At 38.7% G+C, this 22,739-nt stretch overlaps 1 protein-coding gene across 6 annotated transcripts in view; it reads right to left on the bottom strand.

The window, feature by feature from the left end:
- Positions 1-22,739, bottom strand: part of PHF14 (PHD finger protein 14) — a 136,600-nt gene that overhangs the window by 19,388 nt on the left and 94,473 nt on the right. For 4 of the 6 annotated variants that reach the window (XM_081882809.1, XM_081882813.1, XM_081882808.1 and 1 more), the window contains one exon: positions 19,607-19,720. The exons of the other annotated variants lie outside the window; for them this stretch is intronic. In XM_081882809.1, the coding sequence (XP_081738935.1) occupies positions 19,607-19,720 (114 nt within the window). The remainder of the gene's footprint in view (positions 1-19,606; positions 19,721-22,739) is intronic. 6 annotated transcript variants of the gene reach the window in all.

Here is a 22,739-nt window from a genome sequence, read left to right on the forward strand (position 1 = left end):
TGCCCAGTTGGAGGTTCTGAATGGCGCATTCAATTTCTTGGATTGTAATATTACAGTTCAGGGTTGCTCTCATTTCCTGGGGTATTTTTTGTAATCCATTAGTTGTGACAAATTGGTCCACCTCCGAGCCTTTTTGTGGCCTTTGTGAATAAAGTTCTTTGAAATATCTCTGGAAACACTTTCTAATTTCCTCGGGTTTCTGAACCATTCTCCCTTCAATCTCTAGATTTGTAACTGTGTTAAGCTTTTGTCTCTTTTTCAACTGCCAAGCCAACAACTTCCCGCACTTGTTAGCAGATTCAAAGGATCTTTGTTTCATTTGTTTAATTTTCCATTCCACCTCTTGATTTATCAGTTTCGAATATTGTGCCTGGAAAAACTTCACTTCTCTCAATACTTCCTTTGATTTAGGCCTGGATCTCAGTTTTTTCTCTCCTTCTCTTATTTTCTCCAAAATCTTCTCCTTCTTTTCATTCCAGAGCCTTTTTTTAATCGTGTTCTGCTGTATTAGAAACCCTCTCATAACTGCTTTACTTGCGTCCCAGATTGTTCTTTTTTCCACGTTTGTCTTTAAGTTTATTTCAAAATAATCCTTTAAAACTTTTTGGGCCTTCTTAACAATCTCCTGATCTCTTAACAAAGCGTCATTCATTCTCCATCTGAAAGATCCGGTTGTATTTAATCTCAATTCCATTCTCAAAGCGTTGTGGTCGGAGCAGGTTTTTGGGCAGATTTCCACTTTTCTAGTCTTAGGTGCCAGCCCTCTAGTAATCCATATTTGGTCGATTCGCGTCCATGTCATGTGGGCCTCAGAAAAGAAAGTTCCTTCTTTCCCTAGAGGGTTCTTGATCCTCCATATGTCAATCAAATCCAAATTGTCAGTCATTTCGAAAAAGGTTTTTGGTAGTCTGCCGTCTTTCGTTATATTAGCACTTTGCGACTTATCCATATTCACTGAGGCGACTCCGTTCATATCTCCCAACATGATAATGTTGTTGTAATCCATATAGTCCAGCATAGTCTCATGCAGCTTCTTAAAAAATTCCGATTTTCCATCATTTGGGGCGTATATTCCTAGAATTAAAAACTTTTCTCCTTGTGTCTGAATTTCAATTGCCAAAATTCTACCCTGTTCATCTTTGAATACAAATTTTGGTGACAAGTTCTCCTTTGCATATATCACCACTCCTCTTTTCTTAACTTTGTCCGATGAGATAAATTCTTGGCCTAGCCTTTTGTTAATTAACACTTTTCTGTGGAGTCTTGTCACATGTGTTTCTTGCAGGCAAATAATGTCTAATTGTTCTTTTTTCAAAATATGAAATACTTTTCTCCGTTTTTCTGGAGAATTCCCGCCATTTATGTTCCAACTAAGAAGCTGTAGAGACATCCTGGTCTACTTCTTGAATATCACAGTTGGGTATCCAATTTGTCCTCCGTTCCCGAAGGCTGTGGTGCCGGTCCGCCTCCAGATGGTACAGGTCTTGGTGGTGATCCCGGTGGTGGAGGCCAGGAATCTACAGCTCTCTTTTGGAGGTCCTCCTCGTTGTCGTGTAGGAACTTCTGGTGGTCCTCTGGTGTTTTAATTCTTACCTTCTTTCCTTTATAAGTGAATGATAGACCTTGAGGAAATTCCCACCTGTAAGGGATTGCGTTGTACCTTAACAGTTTAGCCAAGTCTGTATATGAGGCTCTAAGGTCCAGCAGATATTTAGGAATATCTCTATAAATTTCTGCCCTTTTGCCTTCAACTTCCAGAGATTTTTTAAAATGTTGGCCTAATATCTTGTCTCTTTCCTCTCTTGTTCTCAAACAAACCAAACAGTCTCTGGACTTGTCTTTCTTAACCGATCTTCCCAATCTGAAGGCCGTCACAATTTTGAAGTCTTTATCTTCCTCAACCCCCCAAAATTTAGAAAACAACTGCGTCAAAAATTCCTCTAGGTTGCCCTGCTCCAGCTCTGGGACGGCCCTCAGCCTAAGATTACATTCCTTACTTTTCAGTTCCACCATTGACAGGTAGGCTTGCTGTTCTCCTACCTGTCTTTTCAGAGGTCTTACTTCCCCTTTGATCTCCTCCACCTTTTTGCACGCTTGCTCAGCTTTTTGATTGGCTTCCGCAGCTAATTTGTAGTTCTCCGCCGTAGCTCCTTGCAATTTCTCAATAGCCTGAGTATGCTGGGAAACCTGATCTGTTAACTTGCTGATAGTAGATGTAGCTCTGTCAATTTTAGATGACTGATCGTCCACCTTCTTATTCAAAAGTGCCAGTTGTTCCAAAATTTGTTTCAAGACTGGATCAGTTCCTCCAGTTGCCATATCTTCTGTTGCAAGCGTTTCAACTTCTTCCTCCTGCGCCGTCAGCACAGTTGGTACCGAAGATCTGCGTTGATGAGTCAACGTTGTTTGAACAAGCTGCCCAGCTCTCTTATCTTTTTTCTTTTCTTTAGCTTCCTCAGCTAAAGCTTCCTTAGCTTTAGATGCTCTTGTTTTCCCTGGGCCACTCATTCCCCAGCTGCCTCTGTTCAAGGTCAAATAGTCTTTCAATCCATGAGAAAGGCAAGTCCAGAATGTAAACAATTAAACCACAAGAAATCCCAATAAGGTACAGTTCCCAGACCTCTATGTCTCCGCAAATCCACTAGGGGGGGTTTTCATAAGAAAGAAAGTTTCTTTTCCACCATCAAAGTTCCTATTTCAACTTTTATAGTCCCCAAGTTCGAAAAGGAGGCTTTCAGATAGTTCTGTTTCAAAATAGTGCCACAAGGTAGCAGAAAGGTTCCAATATCAGTATTAAAGCGATAGTGTATCCATCAATGCAACAATTTGTACTTGAGAAAAAGTTTCAGCAGCCTGACAGTACTCCTTTGCAACACTGGCAGTCCGATAGCTCGGTTATCTCCTTCAATTCCACGTCACTTCACAATAAGGGGAAGATTCCTTAGCGCAATAAACCAAAAGATTTAATCCTTCAATCTTTTTAATTTCTAGAAGAACACAGTCTGTTAATGCCCCTTCATACTAATTTCAAAGTCTCTTTTGAACGCTTCAGCCCACCTCGGGTTCTTTGCTTTGCTCTGATTAGCAGGACCGGGAGACGGACTTCCTGTTACTCGCCTCCCGTTTTCAGCCGAATTAAATGAATTTAAGTCAATCTTTAGTACCCCTTACTCACGGGTAAATTGCAGCCAATTCCGATGATTTTCAAGAAGAAAGGTCGACGCTCATCAGCAAAAGCAGCGCGGCTTCACTTCCGCGAAAAGAGCGATGAACTCACAGCGCCGCTCCCCCTTTCACGTTCCGGAGCCTCTTACGAGGTCCCTTCCTCGTTTCTGGGGGGGCTTCTGGCACCCGCCGAGTCCCACGGCCGCAGGCTCGCTCTGCCTACGGTTTGTCTTAATGGGTCTCCGCTTTGCCGCAGCGGACGACCCTTTTTCGCGGAGCCCCTCTTCACACGGTAAAGAGGACCGCCATTGCCGTTTTGCGCCGCCTCCGGAAGTCCTGGCTACACTACATATAGAACATCCTTTGTATAAAAACAAAAGAAAGGTTCTCCTTTTCCCCTTCTTTCCTACCTCTTGGGTTTCAACAAAATACTTCATTAGAATACTGGTGTTTAATTTTGTTAAATCCCAAAAGATTACAAGCATGCACATGTCAACTTAATGAACACTGATCAAAAGAAGAATTGAGCTCTCGTGAGAATTCTTTTTTCCAAAAGTGGCCTTGACAGTCCCAAGAGTATCATTTTTATGTCAACTGATAAATGAACAAGATAGCGAAGAAGTTGTGACTGCTGAATGAGAAGAAAGAAGGGCAGGAGACCACATCTGTCACAGAGAATATATACTCCTCCTGTCTAATAAATATGCATTAACTTCATCACCAGATTCTCAAATAATGGCTCATTCCATTTTTAAATGACCTGAACAATTCAGCTGGTCTTTATTTATTTTTTCTGGCTATGATGCTATTAGAAACCTCAACAGAAATTAAGTATGGTACAATATAGTGTACCACTGACTAACTTAAAACCACGTAGGATAAATGTCACATGCAATAAATGCTCCAAAAAACACTAACAAAATTCTTGGTGTTTTCAATTTCTTTCCTAGTCTCCAGACAAAAACCCTCAGGGGAGCCTGCCTGACACTTCATCTGTGACATAAGTTTTAAGGGTTCACTGAATTTCAGGCTGATCTTCGTACCCAGAAGTGTAACAGAACTCAATCCATTCACAAACAAATTTTTCCAACGCAGCGTTATATAATCCTTACTTTTGTCTTACTTTCAGGGGGGAAAACACAACTTCAAGTAGAATTTTGTAGGTTGCTGTGTAACAAACAGCTGCCATTTTTAAAAGGTACTTTCCACTGATGTGATTAGCTGGCTTATGATCTACAGTTTTATATAATGACCTTGTAATATCAAAATGAACTTCACTTTAATCATGGCATGGCATTCTTTCTCCAGCTCCCCTGCCTCAGCAATGAAGCATTCCAAAAAACCTCACATGGAGTTTAGAAGAAGAAAATGTGGATCAAAAGCAATGCCCACTTGCTTTCCAAAGAGAACAGAGAGCTTTCCAAAATTGTAGGTTGCCAACAGTTGACATCAGAATGGGGTTTCTAGTCCAAACAAGCATCTTTAGTTCTACAGTGCAAGCTCAGGATTCTAACTGAATAAGTTCAACCACAACTAGCTGAGAGAAGAGATAGGCCGCTAGAAGGAAGATACAATCACCGGTCCCTCTCTAGAGAGAAAAAGAGCATCCTGGGGTTCTGGGTGACTTTCCCATATGTGGTTTTATGCATGTGGTCATGTCCCACATGGTTGTGTAACATGGCAGGCTAGAAAGCTTCCCTAAGAACAGAGATATTCATGAATCATAAGATCTAATTTTGACAGGAAGGAAGAAACAACTGCAGCGTTTGTATTTTTGTGGATTTTGAGTGCATGAAATGATTACAGGTTTTGCAGGTATCACTTGTGGAAATAGAAGACCTACTTTCAGAAACAAAAGTAAGTGTTATATATCTCCAAATTGCAAACTTTCAGAAAAATCTACCCAAGTGCTATCTTTGATTTAACTGAAAAACCTCCTGCTGAAGCGTCAAAGCCAAAGAGCAGGCAGTGGTCTAGTACAGACACTGGCTGTGATCCAGCACGCGAGCACTGCTAAGCACAGCCAGTGCTTCCCCACTGTTAGCTATTCAATGGCTTGCGTATGCCGTTCTTGGCTTTCCATGACAGCCAGTGAGACTTGGCTACACATAATGTTCTCTAGCTTGCAGCCACTACAATTAAGACTGCTATTTACTGATGCTTTTGTACAGTTTTCAGTAACTACATGCGGATGCAAACAATATATTAATAACACAAATTAAATGATTGGGTGGTTATGTATGCAGTTTGATGTGACTTGATGATACCAAATCTAAATAAGGATCCAGCGGTAAATACAATTTCGCTGTTACTAGAATTATGCACTTCCATGACAGAACAAGTATATTATACCTATAGCACTAAAAACGCTCACTTTTCACAACAGATGTAATATCAACTATTTCAAAGCGCTTTCCAGGTATGTGTTGGACCCAAAAGAAAATAAACTCGAGATTTTATTAGCTTCACTGAGACTATTGAATGCACTTAAGTTTGCAAACTCTTGGCATTCTGCCATGTTATTGTTTACTTTTTCATCCATACAATCTACAAGGTTGTTTACTAGTATAATATATGACTATTGTACTATTAAAAGCCATAATAAAACACAGTAAGAGCACAACATATTCACAGGATATAGACAACTAATTGACTACTGACTCAAATATTCCAGTTAACATTCTTGCTTTTTGAACCAGTTGAAGTTTTCACCTAGCTGTTGCTTGATATATTGTAAGTGAGATTCAAATCCAAAGCGTAAATTCATGACCCATCCTAACCTTTGAGTGAAGGGTGAACGCTATGGTTAAATGCATGCATTAATTTTTACTTGGTCTTAATCTGTTATGGGTTCCTATCACTTTGCATTCACATGTGCTTTGGGAGGGAGGTTTTAACAAATCAAATGACAGCACTTTATTGCAAATTAAACGAATTAGAAGAAAAAATGGAAAGTTGAAAGAGATGGAATTTAGACAAGCAAGATAGGCGTTTTGTATCTCTCTGCCTTATTTATTAATACATTACACGATGCTGCAAAGACGTGTCAATGTTTTCTTTACAACGTGCCCAGTATTCTAAGGAATCAAAGCAGTATAGCTCCTACTGCCAGTATAGGTCTTTAAGTGCCATGAGTAATTATTAAGCACACAAAGTGAATACAAAAGTCTGATTAGGAACAGCAACAGCAATGCAGCAACTTGGCTGCTTAGTGTTTGTTTAAGTTGTCCTCTCTGTTGTGGAACTTGATGGTCTTTTACTGTTTGTTATATAAGCATAGGTGGTATCACTAAGGAGACACATTAATTGCTTTTGACTCAAGGTTTGAAGTGTACATAATTTCAAGAGTCTAAATGATTTTATATTAAATCTGTTGATGCAGAGTTGTTTAAACTGTTTGTATCATGGTATAATTATAAGCTTTAACTATCAGCAGGTAGCACTATTATTCTATTGAGCGCCTGTCTATAGAACAAAGATGAATCTTAGGGTCAATTAAAATAATAGTACAGGTAACATGCCACAGCTCTCTAATTTTACAGCATTCCAGGGCTTTTTTTCAGCAGGAACTCACAGGAACGCAATTTCTGCACCTCTCAGTTAGGGGGCAGTGCCATTATAAGAAAACAAAGGAGGTACCTCTTTTTCTAGAAAATAGCACGGGTGTTGCCAGAGGTTTAAAGTGGAATGTATGCTTGTTTGAAAGTGGCCCTGTGCCAGAAATGCACTTTGTGTGCCAAGTTCATAGATATCAAGGCAGGTGTATGCTCTCTGACATGTAAGGTATACATGTGGGGAACAATATTCTTATGGGGTGCTTCCAAAGAAGTGACAATAATCATGGATGAATGAGAAGCTTTGGCCACATCAGAAAAATAATAATAATTTGAAATGACTTTTCATTCCTATTTCCAAAGGACTACCTTTCACTATTGGGCGGGTTCAGGGTGCGGTGAATGAATCCCTGTGTGTGGGGTAGCTTTGGCTGCCTTGAAAGAGGCAATAGTGCAGCCACTCCCAAAAAACAAAACATCTTGGACCCGACTGTATTTATTGACTATGCCGCCCCTAAGTTGCAAAATATCCCCAGATCTGGTAGGACAGTAAGTCGCCTGTCCTGGCTGTGGTTTCACTCTCCCTGAAGTAACAAAGTGTGAAGTTTGAGGTGAAACTGGATCCAGTTCTGTCACTGGAGGTGCAGGTACCCTTGATGACTAGGATTGCTTTTTATTACTGTGGGCTGGCAAGTTCTAAAGAAGCCCACTCTGCAATAACTCACAACAGGGCTTTTAGTGTGGCTTCCCCTGTTCTGTGGAATAGCACGCCCATTGAGATATGCATATGCCCACTATCTGCACTGAACTAAAGACATATTCGCTCCAACAAGTTTTCCCAGCTGGATAAATGAGTCTTTACAGAAAGTATCTACTTGTCAGGGTTTTAGTTTTGTTTTAAATGTTATCTGTTAACAATAATTATTATAGTGTTCTGCACAGAACAGCCAATTTATTGGATTCACTTAGGTTACAATACTCCCCAATATTAATGGGAACACTTCTTATTGATGATACTTTGCCATGATATAGACATGGGTGACTTGAGACTTTTGGGGAGTACATCTGGAAATCTAAAGAACTGCCGTGAGAATCACAGACACTCATTTCACAGAAGCAAAAGTAGCTCAGAACATCCCTTGCAAAGCCAGGCAAACCAATAGAGATCTGAAGAGGTAGAACTATTTTCCCTCAACAATAAATGGTGTTCCACTACTCTTTCACTCATATATAGCCTTAAAATGGATTTATTCACTATTAAACAGGGAGTGACACAGCCCTCTTTTATTCTAAGAAGAAATAAAAATGTATGCTGAAAACTTTAGCTACTGATTATGCTCTATTAAACAAGTTTCATTGCCTTATCATAGTAATTAATTTTTCTGCATCACATTAATAGTATTCTTATCATTACTGAAATGATAATGCAGTTTGAAAACAGAAACTGCCACATGATCAGTTATATTATTCTTGACACCATAGACACAAAACTTCTTCTTTTTTAATGCTACAGTAAGACTGGTACCATTGCATTTGGATCGCTGCTGGTTACTTCAATACCAAACAATGCTTGTAGATGGGCACTATTTCAAAGTGTTGTGTATTTTCCAAAGCAGATACATTGTGAAAACTACCTAAAGAAAGTAGCAGAATTTTTCAATTTTTAAAAATACTTATTTCTCAAATATTTTTGTCAAGCTAAAATATCACCTAATATTGTAGAAGCTAATTAAGATAGTACTACCTTCTTAGGCAAACACAGATCACAGGCAGCCTGAGGATATTAATTACATTGGTAAATTTCACTAAGAGCAGGAATGATGCTTGTGATGAGTAAGGCTGAAAGGGTGCCGAGATGTATTATTGGCAGGCAAAATTTCATTAAATGAACAGTCAACGTCTTACGAAAGCAGAGGGTGAGAAAGGTGATAAATCATGAACCTTGAAAGGCCAACCCAGTTCCTGAAGAAAAAATGGTATAGCCTTATCAGAGGCCACCGACTGACACTGCCTACACTGACTATGGATTAATTAATACCACTCCATATCATTATTACAATTAACTGGTCGGGTAACATCTAATCCTTGGGTGCACGTGAATAAGCTCTTTTGATGCCAGGCACTGAGATAAAGAAAACAGAATAAAATGAATGAATAATATCAGAACGTACACCCTCATTCCCTTGGAAGACATGATTCAGGTAAAGGTAAAGGGACCCCTCACCATTAGGTCCAGTCGTGGCCGACTGTGGGGTTGCGGCGCTCATCTCCCTTTATTGGCCAAGGGAGCCGGCATACAGCTTCCGAGTCATGTGGCCAGCATGACTAAGCCGCTTCTGGCACACCTCAGCAGCGCACGGAAACACCATTTACCCACCCACCGGAGCGGTACCTATTTATCTACTTGCACTTGACGTGCTTTCGAACTACTAGGTTGGCAGAAGCAGGGACTGAGCAATGGGAGCTCACCCCGTTGCGGGGATTCGAACCGCTGACCTTCTGATCGGCAAGTCCTAGGCTCTATGGTTTAACCCACAGAACCACCCACGTCCCTAACATGATCCAGGTATGGTAAAATAAAACAGTAATGATAAAGCAGCCTGCAAGAACCGCAACAGAAGTAGCTTTAGTTTAAAGCATAATTGCAACCAGAGCCCACCATTTTGTGCCCAGAAGTCTAATCCTCCCATAAAATGTCTTGGTTAGAACTGCTGGTTAAGTGAAGAGGGCATTCTGTCTGCATCTCTGCAGTGTGCCATAACTTTCTCTCACCATTGAAGAGGTACGACTCAGGGTGATACCCATGGAGATGGGAGTGGACTTCCACATGCATGGCAGGACTTTACCTTCAACTCCTTCCTTTAGTCCCCTCTGATCCTCTAAATCTGCAACCTTGTGGGGCATCGAAGGTTGCAGGGGACAGGAGAGGAAGTGGGAAGTCTTGTCCTATGCATAGATCTCTTTTCTACAAATGAGCTGACAATATTGGATGTTGCCATAGTTCATAGCTGTCAACTTACAGATTTGAAAATAAGGGACCAGCAGCCTTGAAAATAAGGGACCAACAGCCAAAATAAGGGACCTGCAGTCTCACCTGTTCCAGGCACTCCAGTCTTCCTGTCCTCCTGCAGTCTGGTCAAGCTCATGCTGGTAGCTTCAAGAACACTGTCCAACCAACTTTGTAACCAGAGGTTCAACTGAATAGAATCTGAATCACATGCACCACAAGGCCTATGCAGCCTCAACTTAAGATGGCTCCCCGGCCTGGCTTTGCATTGCAAAGTTTGCAGCAGCACGTGCAACAAAATGGCGTCCAGCATTCAAAAACCCCCTCAGCTTGCATTAACTAGCCACACACAAGGCATGCAAGCTCCACCCCCCAGTCGTTCTTAGACTTCTTATTGGGTGAGCAACGCAGCCAAGCAACACAGTTGGAGCCTCCCTCCTCCCTGGCCGGCAGGGAGGGAGGGAGAGGAGCTGCTTCCTTTGAATTTAAGGGGCATCATTTAAGGGACATTTAAGGGACATCTATCAATAAGGGACAGCAGCGGGACATGGCGCTGGAATAAGGGACTGTCCCTTCAAATAAGGGACACTTGACAGCTATGCCATAGTTTCTAAATAAACCTGAGCACTGACATTTCATTTAAAAAACCCAACAAAAAATGAAAGATACACCAAGTCTAGGGATGTTGGTGCCCACATAACTGTACTCACATAGACCTTATAATTTCAACCTGCCTGGAAAAGGGATTAACACTTTATTTATTCAATTTCTAGCAGGATTCGGTGTATTATTTTAACAGAGCAACTGAAAATCCCACTACAGATCCATTTTAACTTTCATTTGTCCTTTCTTTTAAAGCTATACATAAATTCCTTGCTACTAAACACATATATGGCAATGGTGGGGTTAAACTTGTCACAGACATTTTAATACTGAAGATTTCATTTAATTTATGGCAGATATATTTTCAAGGAGGAAAATGCTGATGCTATCTTGGTTATAAGCTTTGCCAGTGAAATGATTTAGATAGGTTTTTTTCTTTCCATGCAGTATCAGAATAAGACCGTTCCTTGAGAGCAATGAATTATAGCTGACACTTCAAACCTATTTTGTCTGTATCTTCTACTTCAGAAAAATGAGAAAACATAAATATTTATTCTATATATATAGAAGAGACACAAGACTCTGATAAAAATGATTCATTATGGGATGATGAGTAATTGTTACCTATGCCATTGTCAGAATAACAAAGGGCATAACAGATTTGGCCATTTTTAATTGGAAGATACCAAAGATTACTGAACAAAACAGCAATAATTTCATAATACTAGAATGATAGTATTAGCATAATGAAACTCTAAAAAGCACAGGAATTGAGTTATTTAATTCACATGTTGAACAAGTGACATAGGATACAATGCCATTACAGAGAAGAAAGATATCACTCTGTGTACCAGAACTAACGTCTAGACATTACTGGACGTTAGCAAACTTATTTATTATGAACTTATTTATTATCAAGAATGCTCTGGGATAGTTTTCTTGGAACTGTTATGCTACAATCATAGCTCAGTGGGAGAGTGCCATGTTTTACATGAATAAGCTCTTAAACTCAATCCCTGGCAACTCCAGGTAAAAGGACAGGTTAGAAGGTGATGTGGAAGACCTACTTACATACCTACATATTGTATTGTAATACATTTTCAAGCAACTTCTTCTTTTTGCTTTTTTGGATTTCATTTCTTTCCCTTGTTTGTCCACTGAAAAATTTCAATAAAATATTTTTAAAACAACTCTTGTGATTTTCATTCATCTTTCCTCAGGTGTGGCCAGTGGAAGGACTTTTTGACTTCCTGTTTGGTTTGTGGCATGTTTCTTGGCTCACTTACTTGTACCAACCAGATTTATCTACTGTGCAAAGATCTTTCTGTATGGCATACTGGATTGCATAAATTGATCTCTGGATGCTGATTCCCCTGACTTGCTAGAGGGGAACCAACTAAGGGGAGGGTTTTTTTGGTCCTATTCAGCACCAGGAGTTACATCATGTTTACATTTCGTACTCGAGAACCAAATCTTGTTACCCACAGTGGCCAAGCAGATGCTTCCTGGAAGCCCAAATGCAGAGCACAAGATAACTCTCCCATTGTTGCCCCCAGTAATTGCTGTTCAGAGACAAAATTCTATTGATCCTGAAGGTTTGATGCAGCCATCTTCAGTAGCAGCGATGTATAGACCTGTCCTCCATGAATTGTCTAATCCCCTTCTTTCAAGACATCTAACCTAGTGGCCATTATCACTTCACGTGGGAATGAATTTCGTAATTTGATTACAAGCTTCCTGACAATAATGATCTTTCAGGTGTGGGAGAGGCTCTTAAACTTCTGCTTGTTAGTTTCATTACATAATCCTGAATTCTAGTATTCTGAGAGAGGAACACTATCCATTCTTTTCCCCATGCATAATTTTTTAAACCCCACAATGTCTCCAGATGGTTTGCGGGGTTTTTTAGCAGCAACAATAACAGTAACTTTACAAGCAGCCCACAGAAAAGTAAATGTAGATGGATGGGTATGAGCCATTCTCTCATATATATATCACCGGTTAAGTCATTCATTGTGTGAAGGGCTCACTTAAATTCTTGTGAGACAGTAAGGAAAACAAGAATGGTTGTGTTTTCATTCCAAGTTCTCTCATTATCAGACCACACATGAGAAATCAGACAATTCTAGTATAAATTTTCCAAGGCATATCTTTATCTGATCCAGGAGAACTTGACAGACTATCAATCAGAAAGAATACTCCAAAATTATTAGCATTTAACATTCTAAATTGCCTGCATAGCTTTAACTATACAATAGATGTTTGTGTCATCTAAATAGAATGCACTATAACATTCCATGAAATATGATTTCTAACCAATGAATGCCAATTTCTATTTGCCTTTAATTTCCTCTCAATACTAAGTTCATCAGAGTGTGACAATTAATTAACTTAATTAAGCTAACAATTATGCTCTTTCATAGGTCAATATGTAGAGCTACTCAGATTAATAGCGCAGCTTGTAAAGTTAATCTTCTTGTATAATGCAAATGACACTAAGTCATGTATTAAATACCTCCTTGAGTAATAGAAGAAATTGGACTAAGTGTACTTTAAAGAAAGGCAGAGACTGTGAAAAGGTTAAATAAAGACAAATGCCCCGGATTTGTGAAAATGTTTTAACAGAAGTAATTCATATTTAAACTAGAAGTCTTCCAATTCAGCTACCTCAGCTTAAACATGCATACTAATAAATTAACTTGCAAGGCAATATTGTTTTTTCTTGCTTTCTCATACATTTTTTATTTAAATGATTGCTGTAACACAATTTCGAGTTGCTTTTTATCATTTAAAAAGAACACAACAGCATTCTAAATGGGGGAAGAGGGAAATTGATTTTTTAAGAAGAGGTACATGACTAAGAAAACCAAACTAAACCAAACCAAACTGCAATTTAATTCATTACAGGCAGAGAGATGAGTTAAAAGCTGCAAGTCGAAAGGGCAGGAAATCCATCTACGGTTAGTGGCTGGCCCTTCATGGCTCAATTTTAGTCCCATCTTCCTTACTGTACCATAATGCATGAATAGAAGATACAGCAGTGATAGAAATAGGGTTGATGTGTGAAGGCAGAAATACTTGTTATATAGTAACTCAATATATTTATACCCAGCCCTCCAAATAAACATTTCCAGGATGGCTGAGAAACTAATGTTGAGTGGAAACAAATGTCCTTTAAAATGCTGATTCCAATTAACAGAGCAGATAATATTTGTGCTAACTTTTGCTCAGAGTAGAAACATGGAAATTAATGTGGTATGGAATGCTCTACTGATTGCCAGACTGGTTTATGCTCACCATTGGAAATGTTAAGATATATATTTGAAACTAGAATGGCTGGAAAAATTATGGGATTCTCTTTAATTCGTTAAACCGTAAATCTTCAGATGCATTTAAACTTTTTAATGAAATATAGAACCCAGTAGAGGCATATTTTAATATAAAGAACACCATGTCACTGGATTATGGTTGATGTGACTGGTTAAACCCTATATAGAGCTTAATATTCTGTCTATTGTAAATAACTTTTACTAACTTTTTTTACTAACTTTTACTCAGGAGTAGACCCATTGAAATTAATGACCATGAGTAACTTTGGCCCATTAATTTCAACGGGTCTACTCCTGAGTAAAAGTTAGTTGACTACAAACCTTGTCAAGTTAATATCATAATTCTTATTACTGTGCAGCTGACAAGGCAAACATTTATTCTTATCAATTTATCACAGATTAATCTAGGTAGGTTATAATCATTTTGGACCAAGGAAGAGGCCAGTGGGGACTTCTAACCATATAATGTCTATTCAGATTTTAACAGATTATGCTAGGTGCCAGTCTCCTACGGGTTAAAGGAGAGAGATAAAGAGGACAGACAAGGTCAAGTTTGCATATAACCCTAAGCTGTGGTTTATGTAGCAAACCACAAGTGAACCACAAATTGTCCCACAGCAAGGTCTACGGGAGGGGGTAGGGTGTTTAGCGAGGTCTACAGAAATGTGGGTGTTAGTGAACAAAGGAAGCAGGGGCACAGGCCCTAGTAATAATAATATGAATGCTAAAGGTCCTTGTTAGCTATTAGCTCAGTTGCTTAGATATTATGGAATATTATGTTTTTTTGTTTTTTGTTTTAAAAAGCTTGGTTTCTAAGTTATGGGGCTGTTGACATGCTATGGGGCTGTTGACAGGTTCAGCTGAGAAAGGGATTCATAGCAGCAGTGAATTGTCAAGAAAGCACATGTGAATTCTGTGGTTATCAATGTGCTAAGAGAGTAATGTTCATGAGTAGTGTGTGTAATTTGCATGTTGGGGGAAATAGTGTAGACACCAAAAAATTAAGTCTTCCAATTTCCAATCACTTCTATAGAGTTTTTTTTGTGATCTGTTCTAATATTACCACAACAGATGTAGAAAATTTATATTCAGAACCGCACAGTAAAATCAAGTTTGGGCAGTACAGCGCTATTTGTATTCTCCACTCAATACTAGAAAGAAATACCTTCATCTTCCAGTACTGGTACCAGAATTGTAAAATTGCACACAGTGATTGTAATCAAACCAGCAGAATGTAGCAATTAGTTACACCCATAAACCAGTGTAGAAGAATATTTAAAACAGTATGAAACAATAGCAGAAATTACAACAAGAAATAAGTGTTATCATGCTGTACAGAACGTAACAGATACTGCTTTCAAAAGTCATTTTGTAAATATAATCATTATTGAGCTTTCTATTAGTTTTTGTAATTTAGTGTTCTGGCCTTACAGTGGAAATAATGGGGCAAGGATTTGTAGCTGGGATTTGTGTTTGCTTTTTAACATTTTCATTAATGGAAAGGAAGAGAAGAGCAGGAAAACTGCATAACTTAAAGGAAGAAGGGAATGTTGGCTTTTTGCAGACTGCAAGCAGTTAAAGAATATCATAAACACATGATGGTCAAGCCATGAAATGGGATATAAAATTTAGTGTGTGCTCTGTATCAAGTCACAAAGATTTTATCTGAAATATATTCTATTTTAATACACATTAAGGCCGCAGATGAGAAATGTTCTCAACAAAACTGGGGAAAGGATCTACAGAGGGAAATTTCTCCAAAAGTTTGGTGTTTGCTTTTTTGAAACTGGAAGGCTGAGCTCAATGTTGAGAGAGGGGGAGAGAGTGGGGGCAAGGGATTAAACACTTAAAAAAATTAAATAAGATCTATAATGTTGGAAACAGTAACTTATCATATTGTACTGAAACCAAACTGATCTGCACTGTACTGTACACTTCTTTCTCATATGGTGCATATATTCCAAAACCCAAGCATTTTACAAAAAAGGCTAATATAGGATGGGTAGGCAAACTAAGACCCGGGGCCCAGAACTGGCCCAATCACCTTCTAAATAAATGCTTTTATTTAAAATACATCTCTGGGTTATTTGTGGGGCATAGTAATTTGTTCATTTTTTCTTCAAAATCTAGTCCGGCCCCCCCACAAGGTCTGAGGGACAGTGGATCGGCCCCCTGCTGAAAAAGTTTGCTGACCCCTGTAATATAGCTTGAACTATGTGCATAATTTATTCATTTTATACCAGGTTTTGCATCTAGAAAGAAACCCAATGTGGTATGGAATGCTCTACTGATTGCCAGACTGGTTTATGCTCACCACTGGAAACGTTAAGATATATATTTGAAACTAGAATGGCTGGAAAAATCATGGGATTCTCTTTAATTCATTAAACCGTAAATCTCCAGATGCATTTAAACCTTTTAATGAAATATAGAACCCAGTAGAGGTATTTTTTTAATATAAAGAACACCTCACAATAATTTCATAATTATCTGTCTATGTATTTCTAATAATATAACCAAATCAGTAATTTTTGATATAACTGTAAAAACTACTCTGAAAATTTATTATTCCAAGAATGAAACCTTCATCTGGTTGTAAATATTAAGATTATACCAGCAAGAATGAGTCTTTCTGTAAAAAAAATTAAATGACTTAAATCAAGTCTTACTGACTAGTGATTTAAATCAAGTCTTACTGACTAGTGATTTAAATTATGATTTAAATCGATTTGATTTAAATCAAATCAAATCCACCCTGATGGTACCTAGTACAGAAGGGGTTGGGAACCTGTAGACCTACAGATTTAGAACTCCCATCAACCTCAGTTAGCACTGCCAATAGCCAGGGATAATGGGAGTTGTGGTCCAGCAACATCTGAAGTGCCTCTGGTTCCCCAGCCCTGTGCTACCAACTGAATTAGAGAAAATGACCACCAGAGGTTGTATCTGGAGGCTGCAGCCCAAATCAGAAAATGCTCCAAGAATGCAAAAAATGACCACCCATAAGCTAATTATAACCATTGGCAAACCCTAAATAAAGGAATCTTACAGTAGCCGTCAAAAACACTTTCTCCAAAGCAACAATTATTATACTAGAACTGTAGAAGGCATCATGCAGAATTCACTGTATTATTTTGAAAACCTTTGTAAGTGTAGGACACACTAATTTGCAATATACCAATATTTGCACATTTCCCATCTTGAATGTTTTATGGCTTCTTTATTCACAGTAGAATCTATTTCAACCATTTTAATCAACATCTCAGGTCCTTGCAGTAGCCCAAAGTTTGAGGCCAGTCAAAGAAGAAATTGCAGTATGAATTTAAGCAGTCTAATGACTGCAATACTTAAAACAAGTAAAAAAATAATGTTTGGTGTCTTCAATTTTTTTATAAAAAAAATCTATTAATGCAAGTTCTGGTTTCTGCTGTAAATATCACCAAGGCAAAGGAGGCTTAACACATTCTGATTGTTAAGGAACAGATGTGACAAGTGGTAAAAAATTAAAATAAAATAATTAAACAGCTGCCATCTATACATACAGATTAAAAAATATTTGCCCATATCTGCAATAATGCAACCAAATGTTTCCACCTCTTTCAAAGGCTAATATAAGAGATAAAATGTCTCAAAGGAAATATGCCAAACCTTGTGCAGAAGGAGGTACGCTTAAGCCCAGTTGATTTCAACGGATTGAGGCATGCTTCATTCAGCACAGGACTGGGCTATAAGCTGCTTGCGGAGTGCGTAACATCATTATTAGCAATAGTAGTTTATTTATATGCTACTTTCCCTTAATTGTGCTAACTTAGGAAGATGACCCATTAAAAAGCATAATCCGTTATTGCTGTGAAGAGGTTGCAGTGCCACAAGCACGGAATGCCTATTAGACCAGGAACAGAGTCAAAAATATACTTTGATACTTTCCCATTAGATTAGCCTTCATGTTTTGCACAGATCTTGTATATGAAAGTTGCATGCAGAAAGCCAAAATAACAGCATATGCATACCAGTTTTCCACAATGCAGTCATTTTCTGTTTCACAATGCAGCTATGCAGATTATGAAATAGTATATACGATTGTGAAATAGAAGATTAAATTCTATGGGTTGGTTGAATCCAGGGATATGCACACCAAAAGTTCCATGCAGAAGTTGCTTTCTCTACCCATTTATTTTGTTAACTGGACAATAGGGTAGAATAGACTAAGCTGGGGCATATGATCACTGGAAGGGGTAAAGATTTTATCTGTGCATTTGGCAACGGGTGTTTAGTTGCATTGCTCTTTTTAACATTAATTTGCACACAGAAAACACCACACGCATTTAAAATAGTTTTCTGCCTTGAAAAATAACCTGTTGAATCCATCCAATATTGCAGCTTTAACGGCTACAACTATAACTAAGCACAAAGAATGAAGGCCAACAGTGTAAAGGCCTGTTTTCTAGTCTCTCAAAGGTAAGAATTTTAAGTGAGGAACTTTTCAATTATAGTCCTGGAGAGAAAACAAGGAAATGTAAGGAGGCCAAACCACAAGCCTAAAGGATGATAGGCAGCAATTGCCAATTCCAGCTTTCCGTGTACAAGGAACTCCAACATCAGACAGAGCTAGAATGAGGAGAATGATACAACCTCTAGCGAAGGGAGAGAACAGGACAGGACAGCAACTGCATTTTAGTGGCTTCAGGGTTGTTGTTGTTGTTTAATAGCTCCAAACACTTAACAGTAGTAGAGAGAGGTTAAGGATAGAGTAGAAAGGTCAGTTCCTATTCAGTTCTATCCAGACAAGCTTGAGTGTAGGTGAGACGGCTTGCACACAAAAGTCCCTGTGCACAACCCAAACCCTCACTTCCAACAGAGACCTATCCAGTTAATCCACTCCAGTTTATAAAACCAAAGTTTAATAAAAAAATTCCTTCCAGTAGCACCTTAAAGACCAACTAAGTTAGTTCTTGGTATGAGCTTTCGTGTGCATGCACACTTCTTCAGATACACTGAAACAGAAGTTACCAGACCCTTCTATATAGTGAGAAGGTGGGGAGGGGTATTACTCAGAAGGGTGGTAGGAATGGGTGATTGGCAGATAGCTGTGATGAGCCTGTTGACGACTCTTAACGACTGCAATAGGTCTTACAGGAAAAAGCAAGGGGTGAGAAGGTGAAAAATGGCTTTGTCATGTATAATGAAATAAGAATCCAATGTCTTTGTTCAGACCAGGTATCTGAAGAAGTGTGCATGCACACCAAAGCTCATACCAAGAACTAACTTAGTTGGTCTTTAAGGTGCTACTGGAAGGAATTTTAGAGTTATTTAATGTTGCTCTTCCTTCTTACTCAACAATTCCTTTGGTGCTCAATTTGTTTTAGCACATTTACTTGCGCATTTTAGCCCTAAATCTATAGATTGAAGTTTCATTATTTCAGTGACTTCTTTTATTATACTTTGAAAGCTAAGAGTTTGGCTAAGTGAGAAGATTATGGGAGCCAGAAGTCATTGCCAAGCTTACATTTCATCAGAATTCTGAAATCTATGTGGATAGATTTACTAAGTAAAATCCTCTGAGCTAGCTTTTTCATGACATGTAATTTCATCTCCAAAAACGGGTCTACTCAAGCAACATTATATGAGTGAACCTATGTGACTACTGTGGACATCAGAAATTGATTTTACATGCTACCAAGTATTGGAAAATTGGATACCTGAGAAGAGAAAGAGCAGAAAGAACAGCCTTCCTAAATGGTAGAATTCACCCAATTTTACTGCAGCACATGAACTTGTTTTATAGGTGGATAGTCACTTTCTGGGAAGCCTGACACGTGGTTTAGTTTCACTGCTTTCTTGAAACAGAATCAAACCAATACAAAAATAAATAATGAATAAGAATAGGAGAAAACCTCTTAAGAGTCCAATAGTCAGTTCATTAACAGAATAGACACGGGATGTCCTACCTCTTCTGGATATGTCTGTGCCACCGATACCAGCTGTTCAGAGCTACTTCTTGAGGTGGAGGGTACAACATTAGTTGAGGCCTCTGATACCACCTCATTTGACGGCTCGGAGTCCTGAGTGCAACAGAGACAAATAGACTCCTCAGTAGTGTGCTGAGGTGACTGAAGGTATGGACACAACAAATCTCTATATTTTGAAAATATATTCTAAGCTTCATTTCCCCCCTTTCTGTTAAACTGAAACCATTTAGCCACTGTTTAATCAAAGCATTACGCATGAAACATGGGAATTCTGCATCCCACCCCGTGGTATAAGGAACATGAATACAGTATGTATAGTTAGAATATAGTTATTAGGTATTTTCCCTCTGAACCTCAAATACATAGTTCAACAAGTAACTTCAAGGAAGTACTGAACAAACATGGTATTTAAATGTTGCATATTACTTTAATGATATTAAGAAGAATCCATTCCCCCAATTGTTCTAGAGTTTCTGAGTGAAATCTGAATTGGCCATAGAAATAAAACTTGATAGGAACTCAAGCTGTACTTGTGGCTAACACTCCATGTTAAGACTGAAGGCACAAGGGGAAAAAACTGGACTGGGGGGGAACTTTACTACTATGTCAATTTATTGCTACAGGTTCCATGATTGTAAAGAAATTGGAAACCTCTGAGATTTACTGCTCAAAAGTATAATATAACTTCTAGTTACCATTATAAGACTTTTAATGGCCTCCTGATAGTTTCTGCATTTATTAATGACCTGAATTTCTTCATGCAAAGTTTGCAATACCAGTATATTCTACTAGAAACAGGATCTTCAGAAAGAAGCGCCCTGTAAGAAATGTACAAGACTTCAACACTTTAGAGTTTTATATGAAGTCCCCCAGCCCCTTAAATGGAAGCAGAGTGAAATGTAGGAATTATCTGGGTGAGAGAATGCTAGTAGGATGCTCTTGCAGCTTACTGGTTGCTATAGACATCCAGCTGCAGTGTGCATAAGAAAAATGAGAGTTTTAACAGTTCTGCTTCCTCGGTTGACTTCAAATCTGGAACAAAAATATTAATCTGCGACAAGGCGGTTGTTTGTTGCGCTGGTCCTTTCCAAGTTTTAGATGCCATTACAAAGAATGCAAGCTATGCACATGTGATTAATCACTTTACTTCCATGCAGTCATTCATTAGAAAGAAATCAGGTGATGCATTGCTGAGCTTTCCCCCTTCCCATAAAGAATCAACTCCGAAAATAAAAGGCAGGTTTTAATGACAGTGCTGTTCAATCAACTGTTTTCGACCAAACTGTGACACACATAAACTAGGCTTCAAATGAAAGTGAAGCAGAATGATCCACACACATAAGAAGATCCAGCTGCCTGTGGATCTGCAGTTACAGATATCTGTTTCTTGCTAACACCAACACTGTCAGAAACACTTTCTCGTTCCACACGTCTTGTCAGCTATTTGAAAATGTAGGATTATCCAATTAATCCTTTGCATTTCTTTCCCAACCAAATCTTAGGATGCTAATTTTGTCTGCACAGAGCCAATGTAGCAAATCTCATTCATGGAACATACATAAATTTATACATGGAATACAACTATACCACCAGCATTCATGCTTGTTTGTATGGATTTCGTACATGCTTGGGAGCTAAGGCAGGGGGAGCATCAACAACCCCACTAACTTCCTTTCAGCCAATGGAGCTAAACCAGCATTACTAAAAGTATAGGACAATTTTATAAACATAAATATATAGCTTTAGTACCATACAAATACTTTCATTTGCATCATTCTATGGCAAAACTCTCACTTGTATATGGAAATATCCCTTACATAATTATTCAATCTATTTGTTTTGTTGCTTAAACAACGTAATGTTACAAGAGAGAGTCATATTTTCTGAGCAGCATACTGAAGACTGTATATCTTCTACCGTGTATCTTTTTAATAGAAGATATTGCTGTTACAGGATAAGAGTTTTAACCTTTCAAGAAAAAATTGTGGGTTGTATCCAGAGTGCTATGCAGATGTTCCAAGGATTTGTTAGCACAGTGGAACATTCTATCCTTCTCATCCCCTGTATGACCCTTACAGATGTTCTCCTAATCCTCCACAGCAGATCTGAGAAGGGCATGAGGCACACGTGGAGAGAAGTTCTGTTGTGCAAGTGCAAATCCTTGCACTAATGGAACAAGTGCACTGCACACCCCTCTACATCTCAGGAACAACACAGAATAATGTAGAAAATATTTCGGGGGAAATTAGTCTATCAGTTCAATGCTGTTTACTCTGACTGGTAGCAGATTTTTCAGACTGGAGTCTTTCTCAGCCCTTCCTGGAGAGATGAGGTACTAAAAAGACCATTTGCATACAATTTATTTGCTCTACCACTGTCCTACGGCCTTCACTCAAAGTAAATTGGATCTCATCTTAGCATCCCCTATTTGAGTTCAGGCTACCACTTTTGAGTTCCTGCAGCCTCTCTTCTCCTGCGTCTAACAACCTCTGCAGGCCTTATTTCCAGTGCAGACCTGCATTCCTTGCACGCCACCCAGTACGGAACAAGGCACACAAAAAACAAGTGGAATACAGCTATGTAAATTTATTCTTGGTGATTATGCCACACAGAATATTGTTAACTCTATGGATTACTTTTATGGCCTGAAAATGTTTGCTAGCTAGAAACCATATAACTAGCAACTTTTTAAGAGTGTCAAATGCCTACACTGGTGGCTGCTAACCAAAAGTAAGCGAAAGATTCTGTGTGCGTGCAAAAATGCTCCTCCACTCCACCTCACCCAAGACTTCGGGTTTGCTACCTTTCCCCTTCTGGCTGCACCCCCCATATATCATTGAATTTCACCACACAGCGTCCTTGGAGCTTCAGAAGCTACTTTTCTAGGAGGGACAGGAATGCAACGGAAAAAGGGAATAGAAAAGCCTCCATGCAAGTTGATTGAATGAATTCTCAAATACATAACACAGAGAAGTGCTGATGATCAATGGAAGACAACAAATGTGAAATTAATCCTGAACGGTCTGCAGGCAGAAAATAAAATCTGGATGTATGAAGTGCTAAGTAATATTAAACCGTAAAGCTCTCAAGGTAACTGCATCTGGAAAAAAAG

Source organism: Podarcis melisellensis, assembly GCF_964234715.1.
Source record: "Podarcis melisellensis genome assembly, chromosome: 12".
NCBI classification, from domain to species: domain Eukaryota; kingdom Metazoa; phylum Chordata; class Lepidosauria; order Squamata; family Lacertidae; genus Podarcis; species Podarcis melisellensis.